At 35.3% G+C, this 20902-nt stretch overlaps 1 protein-coding gene across 7 annotated transcripts in view; it reads left to right on the forward strand.

The window, feature by feature from the left end:
* The first annotated feature begins 1150 nt into the window (after positions 1-1150).
* Positions 1151-20902, forward strand: part of LOC115889312 (translation initiation factor eIF-2B subunit epsilon) — a 29759-nt gene continuing 10007 nt past the window's right edge. Inside the window, exons 1-9 of one of the 7 annotated variants that reach the window (XM_030909271.1) lie at positions 1151-1378; positions 1506-1630; positions 1697-1888; positions 2071-2248; positions 2422-2672; positions 7395-7445; positions 7498-7808; positions 19143-19358; positions 19415-19533. In XM_030909271.1, the coding sequence (XP_030765131.1) occupies positions 1271-1378; positions 1506-1630; positions 1697-1888; positions 2071-2248; positions 2422-2672; positions 7395-7445; positions 7498-7808; positions 19143-19358; positions 19415-19533 (1551 nt within the window). In that variant the 5' untranslated portion in view covers positions 1151-1270. Of the gene's footprint in view, positions 1379-1505; positions 1631-1696; positions 1889-2070; positions 2249-2421; positions 2673-7394; positions 7446-7497; positions 7809-19136; positions 19359-19414; positions 19534-20902 lie in introns of all 7 variants that reach the window. The other 6 variants (XM_030909273.1, XM_030909275.1, XM_030909269.1 and 3 more) reach the window with 6 other exon arrangements.

Genomic DNA, 20902 nt, shown 5'->3' on the forward strand with positions numbered 1-20902 from the left:
GCCTGTGCCTTTACTGCCCTATGAAAATAATTAAAGATGAGTGAAAAGAAAATTTAGATATTTTGGCAATCTCCAAAGTCACATAAATTTAGTCTTCTTATTAGAAACTTGTTTTTAGTAAATATTATAAAGAATATGGGACAAGACATTTTAATAAAAGAAATAATAAATATGCAAACAAAGTTAATTTCAAACATCCATGTACTAGTTTTCCCCTAAAATATGTAACTAATTTATATCTGCTAGAAATGTGATATATACATTAAAAAGAATTAAACCTTAATTTTAAAACAGCCAATTAAAAAACAAACAATTATATGGCACGATTAGAAATAGAATACCTAAGTATTCTGATGTTAGCTTGTTTATTTATTCGTTGAACTTAAATGACAACACCTTACCCTATCTACAGGATTGTTTTAAAACGTGCCAATTGAAGCGTAAGTATCTCCAAGTGTCCTTAAAAAGAACCCAAAGTTTAAATTTCAAGCAAATTCTCTTCTATATTAAAAAATCCGCCATATTGGATCCGCTAATTTGATTTTTTTTCTTCAAAAATATTATAAAAGTGTCACCGGAACTCAATACGTGTGCAACATTTCAGAAAAATTGGGATAATAGAAGTGATCGATAAAACTGCTGCCAGATTTTGCAAAAACAAATTATGTTAAAGTTAAATAAAATCGTTTTAAAAATATAAACTATTTTTATACCGCGATATCTCTAATGGTTTACTCAGGCAGTGTTTTTTATCGCTGGCAATAAGTATTACATTAAAAATATTACTCCATAAAATATGTTGGGACATTTGCACTAAACCAATGTTACAGCATCTTAAACAAATTAGCCTTTACTTTTAACTTTAACAAACTCACCTATTAAATTTTAAGCAGTTAGTTTTATTAACTGTCGAATGATATTAATTAATTCTATACTTTTCAATTTACAACAAAAAAATAAATACAACTCTGTATACATTCAACGGAAATTTATTAAATACGTCTCTGTGTTCTACCGCTATTAAATGGCGGCCCAATTCGTGAAACGTCACGGATTTCAGCTCCAGTTAGGTTTCTGGTTGATATCTATTCTGTGGCTCTTCGGTAATAATTAAACAGATTTTTAAAAAGTGTTCCGTGGCTAACTTCATTCTATCCTGTCAATTTTTTCTAACCTAACTTTCTTGAAAAAAATCTAAGAAAAAAATATTTATGTGGAGGAAGTGTGGAGGATTACCGAAACTTGAATTATATTTTAATTCGAGAAGAAAATGTCCAAATTAAAACAGTCCGTAACTAAAGAAAATGTTGTTCAAGCAATTCTTGTTGCTGATACATTTGAAGATGAGTTTGTGCCCATATCAAATAATTTGCCATTGGTTAGTATGAGAGGGTATGAGTTACCTGTTTCATATAACATATTTTAAACGTTTTTTTCGTTTTTTATTTTTAATAGAATGTTTTCTGGGTTTGATAATATTTTGTTATGTTATTTTTTTATTTTAGTGTTTATTTCCAGTAGTTAACAAACCTCTTATTGACTATACTTTAGAGTTTTTATCCCTGGGAGGAGTTGAAGAAGTATTTCTCTTTTGCTGTAATCATGTTAATGAGGTTAAGTCGTATATTAGGTAAATATACCCTGTAAAGCTTTATATTTGTTTTAACATAATACATTCTCACTAAATGCCTATTAGGAAGTGTATCGATGAAGCAGTTGGTTGGACTTTAACAATGAAAGTGCAAATAATTGTGTCAGAGAGTTGTCGGTCATTTGGTGATTGTCTGAGGGATTTAGATGCAAAAGGACTCATACGAGGCGACTTTGTTCTCTTAGAACCCGGTGTTATCTCAAATATTAATTTATTGCCTTTGCTGAAGAAACACAGGTAGATATTTCTTTTAACTTTTATAAAAATAATGCCCACTTGCACGGTTTGTATAAACTTTGTTTAAAGGGTAAACAGTGATTAACTATAAATATCTTCTCATAGTTAATCACTGTTTAGCCTTTATACAAAGTTTTTACAAATGGTGCAAGTGGGCATAAGTATTATAAAACATTTTATAGTGAAATTTTACAAAATGACAAGGGTGCTGCTATAACATTAGTCTTTCAAGAATCTGCCCTTGGTCATAGGAGTCTTTGTCCTCAAGATGAAAGTTTGGTAGCTTATAATAATAAAAACAGAGTTTTATTTCATAAAAAAATACAAAAGTCCAGAGATAAGAAAGCTGTATTTCCTATAGTAAGTATATAACAATTCAAAAATAATACAATAAGTACAGGAGTCATGAGCGTCTGGCTTTAGATAGATGAAGCAGGTGTCTTTATGTAAAAATCTCTGGTTCACTGGTTCTCCATAAACCTCTAACGTGTCATTGCTGTGAATCGCCCTATATAAAGGGATATAATATATTGTTTCAGGAAATATTCCTTGAAAATTCTTCTGTTTCAATTCAACATAACCTTAGAGATACCCACATAGCTATTTGTTCGTCGTCAGTGTTGCCACTATTTTCAGATAATTTTGATTTTCAAACAAAGGATGACTTTATTAAAGGATTGCTTATAAATGAGGAAATCTTGGGGAGTACAATTTATTGTCATATTTTGAAAGGGAGCGATTATGGCAGTGCTATAAATAACTGGAGAATGTACCAAGCCATAAGGTAAAAATAATATTCAATATTTATGTATAATGTCTTGAAAGCTTTTTATTAGTTTTTATCTGTTGAGGGAATTTTTGGTTGTCCTAAAAATTGTTTTTTTCCATAGCAACTGTTAAAATTGCCTTATATCTATCAAAAATAGTAGATAAAATAGTACTTTAACCGCAAGGGTAGATTAAAGCTCCGCGCGCACTGAAGGGGTATCGGCGGGAGCGAGCGGCACGTAATTTTCAGTTTACGTTGAAATAAATGTAGGCCCGCGCACCGCATTAGATCGGTGCGCTTCGAGCTACCGGCGCCATTCGCGGTACCCGGCGCCATCAGGCGAAATCAGAGAATGCATAGGAGGGGGACGAATAGTCTACGCCAAGCGACTGTTTTTAGTGGAGCGGTTTTACATTAAACATTATCGATGAATTATTAATCGAAAGTGTACGAGACCATATCATACTTAATATGCGGTTTTTTATAAAAATTTCTTACAAGCACGTAACCCATATTGTTTAATACACTTATTCAATAACTGAATTAGAAAACCTTCCGATTAAACCCCTTTATTTCTCATCTCGTTTTGATTATCTCACATTATTACGGAAATCTAATATAAATATCGTCAAAAAACTTATTATTATATTATTTAATTTTTGGTTTGTTTTGACGTTAGTAATAACAGCTGATAAATAATGTTATTATGTTGATCGCTCCGTACAAGGTACAAATAGAGAAAATAATATTTATGTTTGAATAAAATATTTGTACATATATCTACCCATAGATAAATGCAATAAGTTTAGATTGGAAAGCCCGTAAAAATTTTGGTACGCGAAATTATTTTGGGTCGCGACCGTTATACGCGATCTGGCGCTGCTATAGCGGTCGCTAAGAACAACGGCAAACAAAAATAGAAATAATTTTCTCTTGTCAAAGTCAGAATCTTCAAAAATCATAATAATTTTTCAAAATCTAAACCACTCTCATTAAAGAAATTCCGAAAAGTGTTTATAGCGTCCATTTTCAAAGTAATTATTGCTATCTTGTGAGTTTAATTCAAGTTTTATTTACTCCAACCGGTGATAATTGTGAAAAAGTGGCATTAAAAACTTAAAAAAAAGCTGTGCTGTAAACTGTGAACTGCAAGAACCATCGTGGATCGTGGCATAACGTCGGTTTCCAATGTTTCCTAGGTATTTCATACATGCGTCCTTATATAAAATAAAGTTTCTTGTATGAAACACACCGTATTTTATTTATAAAATTAAACGAAAATAATAATAAATTTGAATAAACAATATTTGGCGATATAATACCGGAAAAGCCGAACCGCTCCGAAATTTTCAAAAGTTTTGGGTCGCGACCGTTGCAAGAATAGCGCCAAATAGTATTTACATTGTCCTCATGGGCACTTTCCAATCTAAACTTGTTTCGTTTATCTATGTATCTACCGTATGATAAAAAACGGCGTCCAGTTGGATGGGAAATGACGATTGATGACATTTCCCATATAAATTTACATATAAAATGACACCGACCTTCATTTCATGGCCATCGCTGATTCCGTTTCTTTTCGATCATACGGTACTATAAAATAAAAACTATATATTTTTTCTTTTTATGATTTTCTTTGACTTTTTTATTATATTTTAAGGTTTTAAAATCTTGGTTTTAAGTCAGTAGTGAATAAAACAAAACTTTTGTTTACATTTTGTTTAATGATTGACGTTTCGACGAATTCTAATTTGGTCTTCTTCAGAATCTATAATATACAATACTATTTTATCACTAACAATGTGTTTATGTAATTTTTCTTACCACAAACGTAGAACATCATTTATGTGTATATTATAGATTCTGAAGAAGACTGAATTAAAATTGGTCGAAACATCAATCATCAATCATTAAACAAAATGTAAACAAAAGTTTCGTTTTATTTACTACTGACTTAAAACCAAGATTTTAAAAACTTAAAATAGAAGCTATATATATATATATATATATATATATATATATATATATATATATATATATATATATATATATATATATATGTATATAGTTTATAAAATTATTTTATAAATGTTTGTAAAGACACTTATTTAGATTAAAAAACTAAAAATAGAAGTTTTGACTATTTTTCATATCTAGCTTTGTTTTTAAAGATCAAATTAAATCCTTTTGAATGACACCAAATTTGTTAAAATCGGTCAAACTAAGAGTAATGAAAACTTCTCCTCGTCTCTGCTGAAATATATGCTGGTGACGTACTCTCGACCGTCGATTGTGCGACTCCAGTGCGCGGCTACCATCGACTTTCCGACCGGTCGTGTCGTTCGCTCGCGCCGATACCCCTTCAGTGCGCGTCCTCCTTAAATGATACTTTAACAGCGAGGATAGGTTAAAAACTTTATTTCTTCTCGCACGTTTTTTAATTGCTTCCATTTTTGAAAATTTTTGTATTCCTGTTCATAAGTTATTCGGGATTTAAATGGAAGTAGTTTGGATATGGCATTTGTCGCCTCAGCCTGAATCGAGGCCTACGTGAATTATATGGCCGCAAGATACCCTTCGCACCGCGCCTGTGACGTCACAATCTGAGGGTCATCACTCGGCGATCAGCTGTTGTGTTTACATAAATTAGTATGTAAATGCCGAATTTGTGCCGGGTTTATGTTCTATTTTTGATCGAAAAAAATATGTTTTCTAGTTGAAATCAGCGTTCAAATTATTTGTGGTGTGAAAATAGTGCTGTGCCTTGAGTGTAGCTAGCAAAAACTGTGACATTTTTTAGAATATCTGTGGTTTTTACATCAGATGAGGTTTTAAACTTAACCTCTACAAATTGTGGTATGTAGTTGTTTGTTGTTTTATACCTGTTTTTCATACAATACAAACCACTTTCTCTCATAAATATGAGAGATTTTTTCAAAATTCTTTTACAAATTGCTTATATAGGTTCAATCGAGGGTTCAATAAAGAAATAATCCCTGGGGAGAGCATTAAAAAATTATTCCAAAATAGGAAGGGTACATGATTGTTTCTGTGCCTGTTTAAATAAATATTCTGCCAAATATCCAATCATGTACCCTATTATTTATTATTTTGATGTCATTGCTTCTTCAGAAAATGTAGAAATAAATAGTGAGCAATATGCTTCATTATTATTTATAGCAGGATATTGCTCTCATTCAATAAAATACACTAGTGGATGTGAAATATGCAAAACTGTTATAACTTCAAACGAAGAATTTACTGTCCATTTTGAAAAGACAAAGTATCAAATGTTAGTGAATACTTACTCAATATTACCCGAGGTGCATTGAAAACACAATCAGAAATAGTATTTCAGTTTGTTATTGACATATTTAAAATATTTTGTATGCTCATATCATCAGACTATGAGCATGAATTTTTAACTTCATTTTCCCAGCAAAAAATTCTTAAAAAGTTGGCTTTAGTCAAGGCGGAAAATTTCATGGAAAATTATCCAGAGATCTGTAATTCATGTAACAAGCCTTTTAAAAGCATTATTATAAAAATTGCTCGTGTTTTGAGTAATATTTTTCTGAACAACTATACTAAAAATCGTTCTGATCAAGCATCTGTATCAAACATGCCACAAGTTTCTTCTAGAAAAAACAGAAAATTACTCACATTTTCAAAATAATAAAAAAAACCGTCATTAGATTAGGTATAAATTTATAGTACTAATAATAATTAATATTTTATAATTATTTATTATAATAATTTATTAAAAGTAATAATTTTTCTAACCTTTAACCATTTGCATATAATTTTTGTTTATTTCTAATTTATTTTTTCAATAAATTATTTTTATAGAAAGCTCCAGTTGTACTTTATTTGTTACTAAAATAATACTTATCTGGTGGGATCCGAATCGAATATGACCCTCATCTTGTGACGTCACATTTTCCAATATTGCGGCCATAAAATTCACGTAGGCCCCGCCTGAATATCTCTTGGTAATTTACTTATTTCGTTTTGAGCCATTTCTGGCTCCAATTCAACAATTCAGCAATCGACACGAAAGAGAATTAAAAAATATTGACTCAAAACTGACAGCTAAAGAGACAGCTTTATTTATTTGTCAAATTACATAGAATCCGCCATTTCATCGCTCGTGAATTAATCTTTTCGGTCGACGATAAAATACCATTTTATCGTCTTGTATAAAAAATAACTATTTGTAAATTTTTACTACACTTAAATAATTAACCTATCCTGCGCTTATCACTTCATCTGAGTGGTCTGTATTTTAATGCATGCGACAGAGATAAATATAAATGACTGGTTGACAGACAGAGAGACAAAATAAAAAGCGGCATACAGTGTTGCCGGTTTTTACGTGTGTAGAAAAAAATAAACTATTTTAAAAACTTTCATGTATATACTGAAATGAAGCTAATATATCTAAGCTAAATATAATCTATTACAGCTGTAGTAAAATGAGTAATTGTGAAAAATAAAGTTCCAACCCTAGATGCAACATTTTTCGTAAACTCCTATTTGTGCGGTTCGAAATTTTGATGCAAAATCTGGCAATACCGCGTAGAAGAAATGTATCAACCCAACTTTTTTCTCTTTTTAATACATTTGATTTTCCATTAAGCTGTCTACATCACTGTCTTACACGTTACAATCCAGACCACGCAGTTTCAATGACCAGATCGGTATAGCAAAGATGAAAAAAAATATTTCTTTTTTTAGTTTAGAACTGAAAAATAAGTGGGTTTACCCTATAGTTCCTCCAACTAAAAGGTAAAAGTATAATACATTTGATAAACATAAATTATATCTAATTTTTTTCTAGAAACAGGGTGATACCAGAAGATTCTATATATTCTCTGAGCAGTGTAATGGGCTTAAACTCAACTATGTACAGAAGTGTTATCGGTTCAAATGTAACGATAGGGGAAGGAGTAAAAATTCAAGATGCATTTATTTTTGATAATGTTCATATTGAAGATGACGTTGATATTTCTCTAAGCGTTATTGGTCCAGGTTGTGTCATTAAAAAAGGAGCGAAAATAACAGTGGGGTCAATTTTGGGACAAGGAGTTATTATTGATGAGAATGTTTTTGTGGAAAACACGCTAGTTCAAAATCGTCCATCAGAAGATGGTAACAAATATATACGGTAATCGCAAAACATTTTTCGATACACGTCATCAAGCATATCGAAATTGACACTAAAATCTGTAAACCTGACTAAATGAAATTTTGGCAAAAATGTTTAAATTTGTTGTATAATTTAAGATGCCGAGTAGCTCTTCATTTTACTTTATAGAGCAAATGATTGTAACAGATATTTTATTTAGACTGAAGCTGCAAAAATTAGTTTAAAGCGATTTTTATTATCGTTGGGCACATTGCGCCTTGATCAGCAAGGTTGTCTTTTATTATTTGACAATTATCATAAAGTCAGTCATTATTTTATATAATATTATGTTGTTGTTGAATCTTTGGGAGTAATTCTCGTTTTTTGGTGATTTTCATAGACCTTTTTTAAAAATTGTACTTTTAAGCACAAACGGTTTTTTTAAGAACTAAATTTTCGAGTTTTTGTATTGCATTTCTTGAAATTGTGTGATGAAAATATGCCGAAGAATTTAAACAGTCGAAGCAAAGAGCTTGTATCTTGTAGAATTTCCCAGAGTCTGTATTCAGTATAGTAAACGCCACGAATGTTTGGGAGTGATTCATCGGTCGCTACCATGTGAACTAATCTGTTCAAGGTCGCATAAAACTTAATTCCAGTGCCGTGGTGTTTCAAGTCATATAATAATCAATATATAATCTGTTTTAATTTGTTGTTTTAACTGTCAAAGTCTTGTCAAAACATAATATATTTGGTTATAAATATAAACTGGAATGCCCCATTGGTCGCACTGCCGGCACACCAATGGACTGACGCACAAAAACAAATCAAAGAAACGCGATATAGTATCGTCTTTGTCAATCACGCTAACATTTTAGAATAGGTAGGAGGAGCGTAGGCAGATGATTAGACCGGGCTTTTAAAAACCTACGTCTGCGGTAAAAATTTACGTTTTTAATGTAAAAATCATAGCGCGCGTGTCGATTCTAACTTCGTCAAGGGATGTCACTCCCAAACATTCGTTTACTATAACAGTTTAGCAGTCGTACGAGAAGGTTGTGTTACCGTTCGTGCGTTTTGTCTGCCGGTTATTGAACGTTTGTTTTGTTTCGATTTGACTAGTTTTTGATTTGTTTTTGTTCCTGGCCCGAAATCAACTCAAAGTTCACTGTTCGTTTAAACTTGACTTTGTTTACTTGTGTTAGTTTTTTGCAACATTAATTGATAATTTTTCGGCGTACTTGTTTCCGCTGTGCGTGAGTTTTAGCTTGTTTATACTTCCGAATTTTATTCAGCTGTCATCGACTTTTATTAAGATTATCAATCATTTATATTATTATGGCTGAATTTAAGTGCGATTCTTGTCAAAAAATCCAAAAGGACAGTTATAAAGTTCGCTGTAGTGGAGAGTGTCGAAGAAGTTTTTGTATGACCTGTACAGGACTGGATAAGGCAACAACAAAGGTGCTATGTCAACAAAAGTACCACAATGTTAGATTTTTCTGCACTGTCTGCGATTCCCCAACATTAAAATATGTTCATGATAGAATTACACAGCTTCAAGAATGCCAGGTCCAACCAGAAATCATCGAAGCACTAGGATTCTGTTTAAAAAAAATATTGACATTTTTCCAGTCATAACTGAAATGTATGCTGAGTGACCACGATTCCAAGTGGAAAATTTTACTCAAGAAAATTGATGACATATCCAGGATATCAGATACCACATAAGAATCCTTATTTAAGTCAATAAATGAAATAAAGCAAGACATCTTCATGACCCATCTAAGGAAGAAATGGCGAGGGAAATGGCTGACCTTAGGCAGAGCGTTAAACAAATGTCGCTCACATTGGAAAAGCTTGTTACAAAGGATAAGACATGTATAAATCATAATATGCAGCGGAAAAGTCCATTTCAACGCAGACGGGCCCTATAGATCACCAAAATAGTACAGCTTTTATAGATTCGCCAAAAAAAAATAGTTTCACCCGAAATAGTGTCATCGCAACCTCCTAAGGCCGCCATAAGAGAAGACTGGAATTATGTGGTGGTGTCCAGAATTCCACCTCCTTACACAGCGAATCAACTTGCGCACTATGTTAAAGAAAAACTAGGAACCACCGATTTCATCAGATGCTTTCCAATGCTGAAAAATAAGGACAGTTCCCATTCCGATTCCAAAATTGGAGTGCAAAAGAGGTGTCACTTAGTGCAGCTTAAGGACATAAATATGTGGCCGCCGGGAACCATAATAGATTCAACCTCAACATCCTTAAACCAAACTTCGTTAACTTCTTCGGCTGAACCTGCTCTAAATCTCAAAATAAACATCATTGAGAACCGCAAGCTACGTCACCTACTTGACCCAACACTGGCAACTATGCCAAGGGAGGTAAGAAGTATTAAGATTGGTTCTGACAGGGAGGCTATAGCTGCTTGCAAGTCCCTAGCGATGGAAAATCCAGAAATAATTGTGCAGGGAAGTATGAAGAGAGATGGTTTGATAGTTATGGACCCGATGACTCCACCTATAGTACGGCTGTCTCAGGACTCAGATGCGGTAAATGGACGTTACGTGTTGGCCAGGTTGAGGGACCCCTCCATTTTGAAATCTCTTAGGCTATTCCTTGCCTGTCTTCACGACCAACCATCCAGTGTGTGTTTTGAAGGACACACTAGTACCAGCATCAAGTGACCTTTACATTATTTGTATTTATAGAACACCTGACTCTGACGTGCAATTATTCTGTTATAATCTACTAAGCTTGCTTGAGTCCCTGCCCTTGAAAAGCAAACTAATTTTGTGTGGTGATCTTAATATTGACTTTCTTAGTGTATGTGCTGCTCAGGAGTTTCTTCAGTCCATTTTTGATTCTTTTGGAATAACCATGCATGTAGGCTCACCTACCAGAATATCCAATACCAGTTCTAGTAGCATAGACTATGTTGTGTCATCTTTTGATCCTAACTCCATCCCCTGCAACGTCTTTAGCTCGGGTCTTTCTGATCATGAAACCGTTTTAACTGAATTTTCGATAAAGTCCAAAATCAAAAATGCCCCTCGTAAATTATTACTTATGTAAAACAACCAACTGGGATACTCTCTCTTATGATGTCGACACCGAATTTTCTATTTTCGTAAAAACATTAACCAGTCTAGCGTTCAAACCCTTTCCTCTTAGGCCTATCAAAATTAAGCATAATAAGCCTTGGACCATTAAAGGTCTACGCATATCTTCTAAAAACATGCGTTCATTATCTCACTTAAAAAAATTCTCAGACAGTGTCTTCTTCCACAGTTACAGAAAAATTTATCATAAGACTATAAGAGCCGCTAAGGCCCTTTATTATAATAGGAGAATAGTCAATTCTGGTAATGTTGCTAAAGAAACAGGGTCTATTGTGAATGAATTGAGAAACAAAGCTTCTTCATCTAGCAATATCTCTACCTCACCTGAAAACCTTAACGATTACTTTGTAAATGTAGCGAGAAACTTAATTAATACCATATGTCCTTCTCATGATCCACTTTCATATCTCTCTAATGATAATGTAAACTTACACAGTTTCTTTTTTTCGCCCGTAGTTTTAGAGGAGCTTCGCAGTACAATTAATATCATCAATACCATCAATTCTGGAACCGATGGGCTAACTTTAAAAATGTTTTCGAATCTGCCAGAAAGTACTCTGAATCACCTAACAACTTTAATAAACATGTCATTCCAAAATGGTATTTTTCCAAAATGTCTTAAGACGGCAATAATCATTCCTCTGCATAAAGGAGGAGACAAAGATGAAGCTTCTAACTATCGCCCAATTGCACTCCTTCCAACGCTATCTAAGATCATAGAAAGGTTGGTTAAAGGAAGGCTTGTATCTTTTCTGTTTAAGTACAAAATACTTACTGAACATCAGTTTGGATTTCTAAGCAACAAGTCCACAAAATGTTTTCCCTCCTTAATAAAGTTTACTCCAGCCTAAATAACCATCATTCTACAGCAACAATTTTCTGTGATTTTTCTAAGGCGTTCGACTACTAAACTGCAGCTCTATGGGTTCAGGGGAATATCTCTCGAATGGTTTAAGTCGTATCTGAGCTACAGAAGTCAACTTGTGAGGGTGGATACCACGTTGTCTTCTAGCAAGCCAATAGAATGTGGAGTACCACAAGGCTCAGTGCTAGGTCCCATTTTGTTTCTTCTTTTTATTAACGACATTGTAAACATCAGTGGCAAAATATGTCTTTTTGCCGCCGACACTAGCTTCACTTGGAGCAACAAGGACGTCACGGCACTTCATAGGGTTATATCAAATTACTTAATCACCATTAAATCTTGGTGCGATTCGAACCTCCTGAGTCTCAACATTTTTAAAACTAAAGCTTTGTCGTATAAAAACTCGCTGCAGCCTTTTGTACTTAACAACACCACCATTGACGTCGTAAAATCTGTAAGGTTTTTATGGCGTATTGTGGACAATTCCCTGAAATGGGTCATGCATATCGAAAGTTTGTCGAAAAAATTGAGCTCTGCCTGTTTTGCGTTAAGATCTGTTTCTAAGGAGCTTAACTTGTCAGTGGCTAGAACTGTTTATTATGCACTTTTTGAGTCGCACCTCAGGTATGCCCTTCCATTCTGGGGTACGTGTTGTGCGACTCAATTTGACCGCATTTTCAAGCTCCAGAAGAGAGCTGTTCGATATTCACTGGGGCTAAACAGCAGAACTCATTGCCAGGACTTTCTTAAAAAATTAAAAATATTAACACTTCCTTTCTTATTTATATTTGAATCCGTTTGCCTAATACGTAAGCATGTATCAGCTTCTCAAGAAAGGCGATCTCACACTTATCCACTCAGGAACGCGGAGCAAGATCTTTATTTACCTACCCCACGCTCAGAGTTAGTTAAAAGTACAATATTATACAACTCGAAAAAAATGCACAATCACCTGCCATTTGAAATCAAATCCATAACATCATTTTCTTCATTTCAAGCATTGAACTCTTATTTACTAGACAAGGCTTTCTACGCCGTGAATGAATTATATTTTGATAATCGAATTTGATCTTGTAAACACTGGTTTGCTATTGATATATTTACCAATGACACCGAAATAAATTTATTTAGAGGCCATTGATATTTTTTATAACTAACTAAATATTTTTGAATATTATTTTTACTTTTTTTATTCTTTGACATTGTAAACATTTATATAAATATTTATCTTAAACAATAAGACTGACGATATTATTGTTTGTTTGTGTACCTTGTTTGTTTACTTTGTTTGTTTATTTTACCTTTGTCTACAAATTGTAAAATTTTTTGACAATATATATAAAGGCATTTATTTATTCTTATAAGAAACAACATTAACTACTGTGAGTGTTAGTGACTACTGTTAATAAATAAATTAATTACAGTTGGGGGCTGGAACCTTTGGTGTTACACAGCAAAATAAAATACTAAATCACCACAATACACCAAAACACTTTTACTTTTACACTGGACCCGCGTCACGCTAACCATGTTAGCACCATCAGCAGATGATTAGACTAAACTACAATCTACAATTTGAGCGTTTATATACTCGCTCAGTGGGCACCGAGTGGGCGTGGCAAGATCTAGCCAACCGAGTCAGAGCCCACCGAGCGTAACAGTTAGATCTCCATCACTAGAGTAGTAGGAACAAAGAACTTGAAGGAATTGGACCGTTGTCTCTGTTCATACTATCTTTACATTTATTAATTCTGATGCTTTCATATGCATCTAATTGCCTGTAATTTGAGACTTGTTTAATTAATTTTAAATTAAGATCTATACAATGTTCTTTATCAACAATATGTTCAGCAACGCAAGATTTATCCGGTCTACCATATCTTATCTGAGCTAAATGTTCTTTAAATCTAGTTAATATTGATCTTTTAGTTTGCCCAATATATTTCTAATTACAATCTTTACAAGAAATTTCATAAATACCCGACGTTTTTAGTGGAAATGTTTAATCCTTTGGATTACCTAATAATTGTTGTAATTTATTATTAGCACTATACACAAGTTTATAATTGACATTCATACACTCACACAGACAGACGATATTGAAAAATATTTTGACGTATCTTTCTCCACTTGAAAAGTCGAATTTTCAGAAATCATTAACGAATACCTACGTTTTCTAATTATTTTATCAACTAGTGAAGGGGAATATCCATTACACTTCGCTATAATACATTCCTAATGTAATCTCTTTCTATTTCATATCTTTCGTTGGTAAGTGGAAAACTAAGTAATCTATAAACTAAGAAATTTAAACTAGCCATTTTATATTCAACACTATGATTGACTATGATATGATTCATTAGGAATATATCTGCTCAAATTGTATTACAGGCAATTAGATGCATATTTTCTAGCATCAGAATTTTCATTCTAGCATCAGAATTAATAAATGTAAACATAGTATGAACAGAGACAACGGTCCATTTCCTTCAAGTTCTTTGTTCCTACTATTCTAGTGGCGGAAATCTAACTGTTACGCTCGGTGAGCTCTGACTCGGTTGGCTATATCTTGCCACGCCCACTCGGTGCCCACTGAGCGAGTATATAAACGCTCAAATTGTAGATTGTAGTTTAGTTTAATCATCTGCTGATGATTTTTTAGAATGAGTGGGAGGGGGGTTAATCACTGCGACCTTACAGATCCATTGTGTCCCCCTTTCTTGAGTCATAACTCATCATACAGTCCCAGGGCTTTGACAAAAGCCAGTATCTGGGACGGTTTTATAGAGGGTAGTTCTCCATCTCCAATATCAGTCGTACCAAAATTCATGGCACGAATGGTTGTCTAGGCGCACTCAGTGATGAGGTGTACTGGTGTTTCCCCATCTTCCCCACAGAATCTGCATTCGCCGTTTCTTCTTAGTTTCAATCTACTGAGGTGTTCATTGAGGAGACAGTGTCCTGTTAAAAACCCCGTGACAATCCGAAGATTGTTCTTACTTAAACCCAGGAAGATCTGTGATTTTTCTTGATCATAAGCCCTCAGAAACTTCTTCGAGTGTCTTAGACCACCCAGACCACCTAGACTTCCAAGTTCTTGAGTTCCGCCTTGAGTTGGTTACCACTTGGAAAGCAGAACGGTTCTGGTCCAGTTAGTGGAGTGTTCGCTCCTTTCCTAGCTAGATTATTTGCTTTTTCATTGCCTTCTATCCCTTGGTGAGCAGGCACCCAGAGTAGGAGGACTTTGTTTTCTTTGCCTAATTTATTCAGCTTCTCTATGCATTGTTTGACCAATTTCGAATTGATTGATACTGAGTTGATCGCTTTTAACGCTGCTTGACTATCAGACAAGATGGCTATTTCTTGTTTCCGATAGTTCCTATCAAAGATAAGTTGTACGCATCTTTCGATAGCGTAGATTATAGCCTGTAGGATACTAGGGTAAGTGCCCATTGGTTCGGAGTATTTAGCTCTCGGCCCAAACACTCCGATCCCTGTTCCCGTATTGGTTTTGGAAGCATCAGTATACCAAGTTATGGTCTTTTAACTGCTGGGCAAGCGTTTCGCTCTTCCAATCCTTTTTATTGATCAATACTACATTGAGATGTTTCTCAAAGTTGTACGTTCTTGGCATATCGTCCACTGGGAGTTGCAGGAGTGGTATTTCCTTTATGAGGGTGTTCCAAGCCCCTGATCTGACAATTCTCCCAGTACTAATTCCGTTTGTGACCATTCTAATCATTGTCGCATTGGCATATCTACCAATGACAATGTGCAGTGCTGCTGTTGGACAGGTTCTCATGGCTCCTGTGATGCAAACGCATGCTAGTCTCTGGACTTTGCATAGGTTTAGCCTTGCCGTCTGTTGCTCTAGTTTTGTGTACCAGGCAACTGCTCCATAAGTAATCATGGGTCTTACTATCATGGTATACATCCAGCGTAAAATGTTAGGGGAGCAGCCCCATCTATTTCCGGCCAGTCTTCTGCATATCATGAGAGCCTTTATGGCTTTGCTGGTAGTGTTCTTAATATGCCTGTTCCACAGGAGTTTACTGTCCAGGGTTATTCCCAGGTATTTAACTTCCTGTGTTGGCAGTATTTCCTTTCCATCTAGTTGGATTCTTTTCAAGTTTTTCAGACTTCGCCTTCTGGTGAATGGCACTATCGCGGTTTTGTCTGAGTTGATACTCAGCCCGACAGTCCTACACCATCTCTCAGTGATACGGAGTCCTCTTTGGATAATATCACACAAGGTGCCTTCATGTTTCCCCCGAGCGATCATGACTATGTCATCTGCATACCCAATGCAGTGTATTCCCGCTAGAGTTAATTCATCTAGTAGTTCATCCACCACCAAGCTCCACAGCAAAGGGGAGGTTACTCCACCTTGTGGAGTTCCTTGCGTTGTTTTAACAGCTACAGTTTTGGTGCCCATCTGAGCCTCTGCTGTTCGTGTTGACAGCATTTCCCAAAACCAGCGAATAATAGTTCTGTTCACCCCTCTTGTTTCTAGAGATCGCCTGACCACCTTATGTGGTATATTGTCAAACGCCCCCGCAATATCCAAGAAGGCACAAATTGCTGTTTCTTTGCTATCCAGACTTGTCTGTATTAGCTCCGTTAATTGGTACAGAGCAGTTTCTGTGGATCTGCCCGTTCTATATGCATGCTGACTATCATGCAGTGGTTTAACCTTTAGATGATTTTCTCCAATATGGTTGTCAACTACTTTCTCCAGCGTTTTTAGTATGAACGATGTGAGACAAATAGGCCTAAATGACTTGGGATTTGTCCAGTCAGTTTTGCCTATTTTGGGTATGAAGATTACTTTTGCTCTTCTCCATGTGGTTGGTATATATCCCATCGCTAGACTGCTTCTTGTAATGCTTAGTAGATGGTGAGTAGCTATTTGCTGACCCTCCTTTAGAAGGGCAGGAAAGATCCCATCCACTCCTGCTGCTTTATAGGGCTGAAAGGTGTCGATCGCCCATTTCAGCTTTTGTTCTGTTATTACTAGCTTGCCACTTCCCAATCTTCCCTGCAAGGATTGTGGGGTTCAGTGGGAGCTACATGAGTATCAATAGGTATGCTACCTGGAAAGTGTGTATAAAGTAGGAGATTTGCTCTCTCTTCCTCTCCCTCCGTGTAGTTTCCGTCAGATTTCTTAAGTGCCATGTTGGGGATAGATCCACTCTTGGCCATAGCTTTGTGTAATCTAGCTGCATCAGGAGTAGAAGTGATGTTTTCGCAAAAGGATCTAAAGTCAGACTGCTTTGCCCTTCTTATCTCCTTCTTATACTCAGTTAATTTCTCGCTGTAGAGCTGCCATTCGCCACTGGATTTAGCTCTATTAAAAAGTCGTCGGACCTCCGATCTAAGTTTGGCCAACTTTTTGTTCCACCAGGGCTTGTTGTTACTTTTCTGTATGCCTTTACTTGCGGGGCAACTAGATTCATATGCATCCAATATTGCACCGCTGACTTCCCTTGCGTACCATTCTAGATGCAGATGGTTTCTGGCCCTACTTGCATCTATACGGTTTAGGTTGTCTACGAGATTGGAGTTATATATGTCCCAGTCTGTTTTTCTTGGATTCCTTCGAGTTTCTGTTTGGAGTGTGATTCCTCCTAATATGAACTCGATGATTCTGTGATCTGATAGGGAGGGTTCCGTTGAGACCCTCCAGTGTTTCACGTAACTGATTACACTAGCACTCCCGATTGTTAAATACTTCTGCCCGCGTTTTTGTCACGAACGTGGGGCTGTTCCCTACATTGAGAACTTCAAGATTGTATGCTAAGAGGAATTCAAGTAAACACTCACCTCTAGTGTTAGTGTTAGTGCTTCCCCATACCTCATTGTGTGTATTGGAGTCGAATCCCAATAGCAGAGGTAGTCGCCGTTGGCTGCAGAATCGCACGAGCTCCCGTACCTCCGGAGGCGGTGTCTCCCCGTCACCCGGAAAGTAAGCAGAGACAATCACGATGTTTTTACTGCAATTCTCGATATTAAGTTGAACCATGATAGGAACAAGATCTCGGGTTGTAAATTCTGAAACACATGTGTAGTTATGTCTTTTCTTATAAGAATACAGGCTCGGGGAAATTCCTGCCTGTTATCATATATTACCTTTGAATTTTTTCCAGACAAACCTCTAATTTGTCCCTGATAACATCCAGGGTTCCTGGGCTAGTACCATTGCATAATGATTTTTCTCAAAGAGTCTTGCTATTGTAGCGGAAGACCCTTTTGCATGGTGCAGGTTTATTTGGGATATCCCATGCATGGGGGGGGGGGAGGAAGAAAGGATAAGTTCGGGGTGGGAAGAGGGGCTGGAGTAGGACCTGGTTTAGGTTACTGGGGTGTGTGAGGATTCTCCCGTTGTAGAGGGGATAGGGTATTCCTCATCCTCCTCTGACAACGGAAGTTCCTCCTCCGAGAAGTGGCCATCAACCTTCTCCGAGGATATACACCCTTCCACGGTTGGGGTTTGACCCTCCGTGCCCTTCACAGTCGAGTAGCTTGTCTCCGGCTGAGGTACCTGTGAGATAGAGGCTGGAGAATCTGTCTCCATTTTCTCTACCTGTTTAGCTTGGTCTCTTCTTAGACCTGATACCGGTGTTGTCCCGAATCTATAATAAAGAATGTATCCCTCTTTCTCTATTGCCTCCTTGGATTTGAATCCTTCCCTTTTTGGATTGATCCTCCCCTTTTTGGAGGAGTACTTTCTCTTTTGCTTCCTCTGGAGCAAGTCCTGCGTGGAGCAGTCGGAGGTACCTCCGTGCTTCTGCTCCGCTAAGACCCACTCTCAGCGGATCGTCCAACCCGCCTGGTTGACCCAGGCCAGTTAGACGAAACGGTAGTTTAGTTTAATCATCTGCTGATGATGCTAACATGGTTAGCGAAACGCGCGTCCAGTGTAAAAGTAAAAGTGTTTTGGTGTGTTGTGGTGATTTAGTGTTTTATTTTGCAATAAATTAATTATTAAATTTAAAATTAAACGTAAAAATATTTAAAAAATGATATAATAGATATATTGTTTCCCAATTTTATATTAAGATTCATCTCATAAATCCATCACAATCCGGCAGCGCTTTCGCCATCGCTTGTCACTCAAAGTTGATCACCTGCAACGGAAATTGTTTTGCGATTACTTTAGTATTATTTGTCCAGTGAGAAAATATACAGTAAAGCGAGTTAGTTACTTATTATTTTTTTTTCCTGTCAATTTTTAATGTCATCTGTCAAAATAGTATTTTCACTTCTCTCGCTGGACAGGCTTTATTTTTACAACGATACAAACTTTAAATTGTAGTAAAAGTATCCAATGTTTTGTATATTATTATCTTTTGAAGTTTTAGCTCAACCTGAAGATAAAATTGGAGAATTTGCCTATAGATTGAGAGCATGTGAAGATGAAGAGGATTTAAATGTTGACAGAATCCTAGCACAAAAATTTTCCAGGTTACATATACATGATGAATCATATGAATGTGAATATGATAGTGAGAATGAACTAAGTGACAGTTCTGAGGAATTGTCACATACGTATTCACCACCTCCTGATGATACTAAATGTAAAAACATTTTTTACATAGTATGTAGAATGAGTTCTATTTTTTTTTAATTCTAGTGTTTTTCACTGAAGTTATTGACAGTTTGACTAGAGGTTATGAGGATAAATTGCCTTGTGACAATTTGATTCTTGAAGTCAATTCTTCCAGATATGCATATAATGTTACACTAAGAGAGGTGATTATATTGTAAAGTTTAGAGATTAATAAGAGATTGATCTCATTAGTGATGATGTCATGAGGTGTCCCACTAGAATTTCACTTTTGTTTCTCTAATCTGTAGCTTCTAGCAAAAAAAAACTTGGCAATTTTGTTTAAGTGTAAACCTAAAGTATGTACGAGGATGTATTTCTGGAAAATATTTTAACTTCTACAGGGTGGCTCAAAAAAATGTGAGTGAATCGAGATGATTTTTTTAATGAAACACCTTGTATATTATTGCATTTTTGATATTTTCAGATCACTTTACATAATCCTAAGATATGAGTAAATATATTTCGATAGTTTCAGAGATATTAATAAATAAATAAAAAATAAATATTTTCCTTCGTTAAGAAAATTATTACAAATACAAGAACTGTCCTGAAATCAAATCTAAGAATATTATAGTTTTAAGAACTCTCGTGTGGAAGCTTTAGTGATTTGTCACACGGTGGCGCTTTTGAACATAATCGAAGCCTGAAAATGCTAATATTTTAAATTTTAAGGACTACGCGCGGCGATATTTCGTACGGTGTTGCCAAAACATATTTTATTTCTCGATATTTAAAGAAATATGTATTGATTATATATTTCGTATTCGGTAGTACATGAGGCATCCTAAGGCTATAAAAACGTAGCTATGAAAATAACATTTTAGATTTTTAATTTTTTTGTACCTTCTAATAAAAATTACTTCCATTCCAATTAAAAATTAACTAGTATGATTATGTGTTATCTGTGCTAGTATTAGGAAACTGGAGTAAATACGGAGAATATTAATTCGTTCACATAGATGAGCACTACTAAGTAATTTTTTAAAAATCGACCTATAAGGGGATGTAATTAGATAAAGGGGTGTAATTATACAAAAAAATCTGTACCTACTAGGAGTATAAACTTTTGCACAGATGTGGCGCATTTGAACATTGATAAGCGATTTTTGGAAATGTATAGCCTAAGGGTAGTGAAACTGGGGAGTGAAATTTTGTACAAAAAATGTTAGTTGTAAGAGTATGAAATTTTATACAGAGTTTCCTTAAGTGACGAAAGTGAGTACCTAGAAGCTAATTTTTGACATTCATCCCCTAGAAATAAGGGATGAAAATTTGTACAAAAGTTTGTTACAATCGGTTTTAGAAGTATGAAATTCTGCACAGACGTGCCTTATGTAACGTAATTTAGCACTAAGTAGCACTTTTTGGAAATTCGCCCTCTAAGGGTGTGAAATGAGGGGTGAACGTTCTGAAACAATTCTGTTGAAGGAATATGAAAATTTGCACAGAGGTTCCTTATGTAGCGTAATTGAATAATTAGAGTGATTTTTGGAATTCATTCCTTAAGGGGGT

Source organism: Sitophilus oryzae, unplaced genomic scaffold (genome assembly GCF_002938485.1).
Source record: "Sitophilus oryzae breed Bouriz unplaced genomic scaffold, Soryzae_2.0 scaffold_813_pilon_pilon, whole genome shotgun sequence".
Classification (NCBI taxonomy): Eukaryota; Metazoa; Arthropoda; class Insecta; order Coleoptera; family Curculionidae; genus Sitophilus; species Sitophilus oryzae.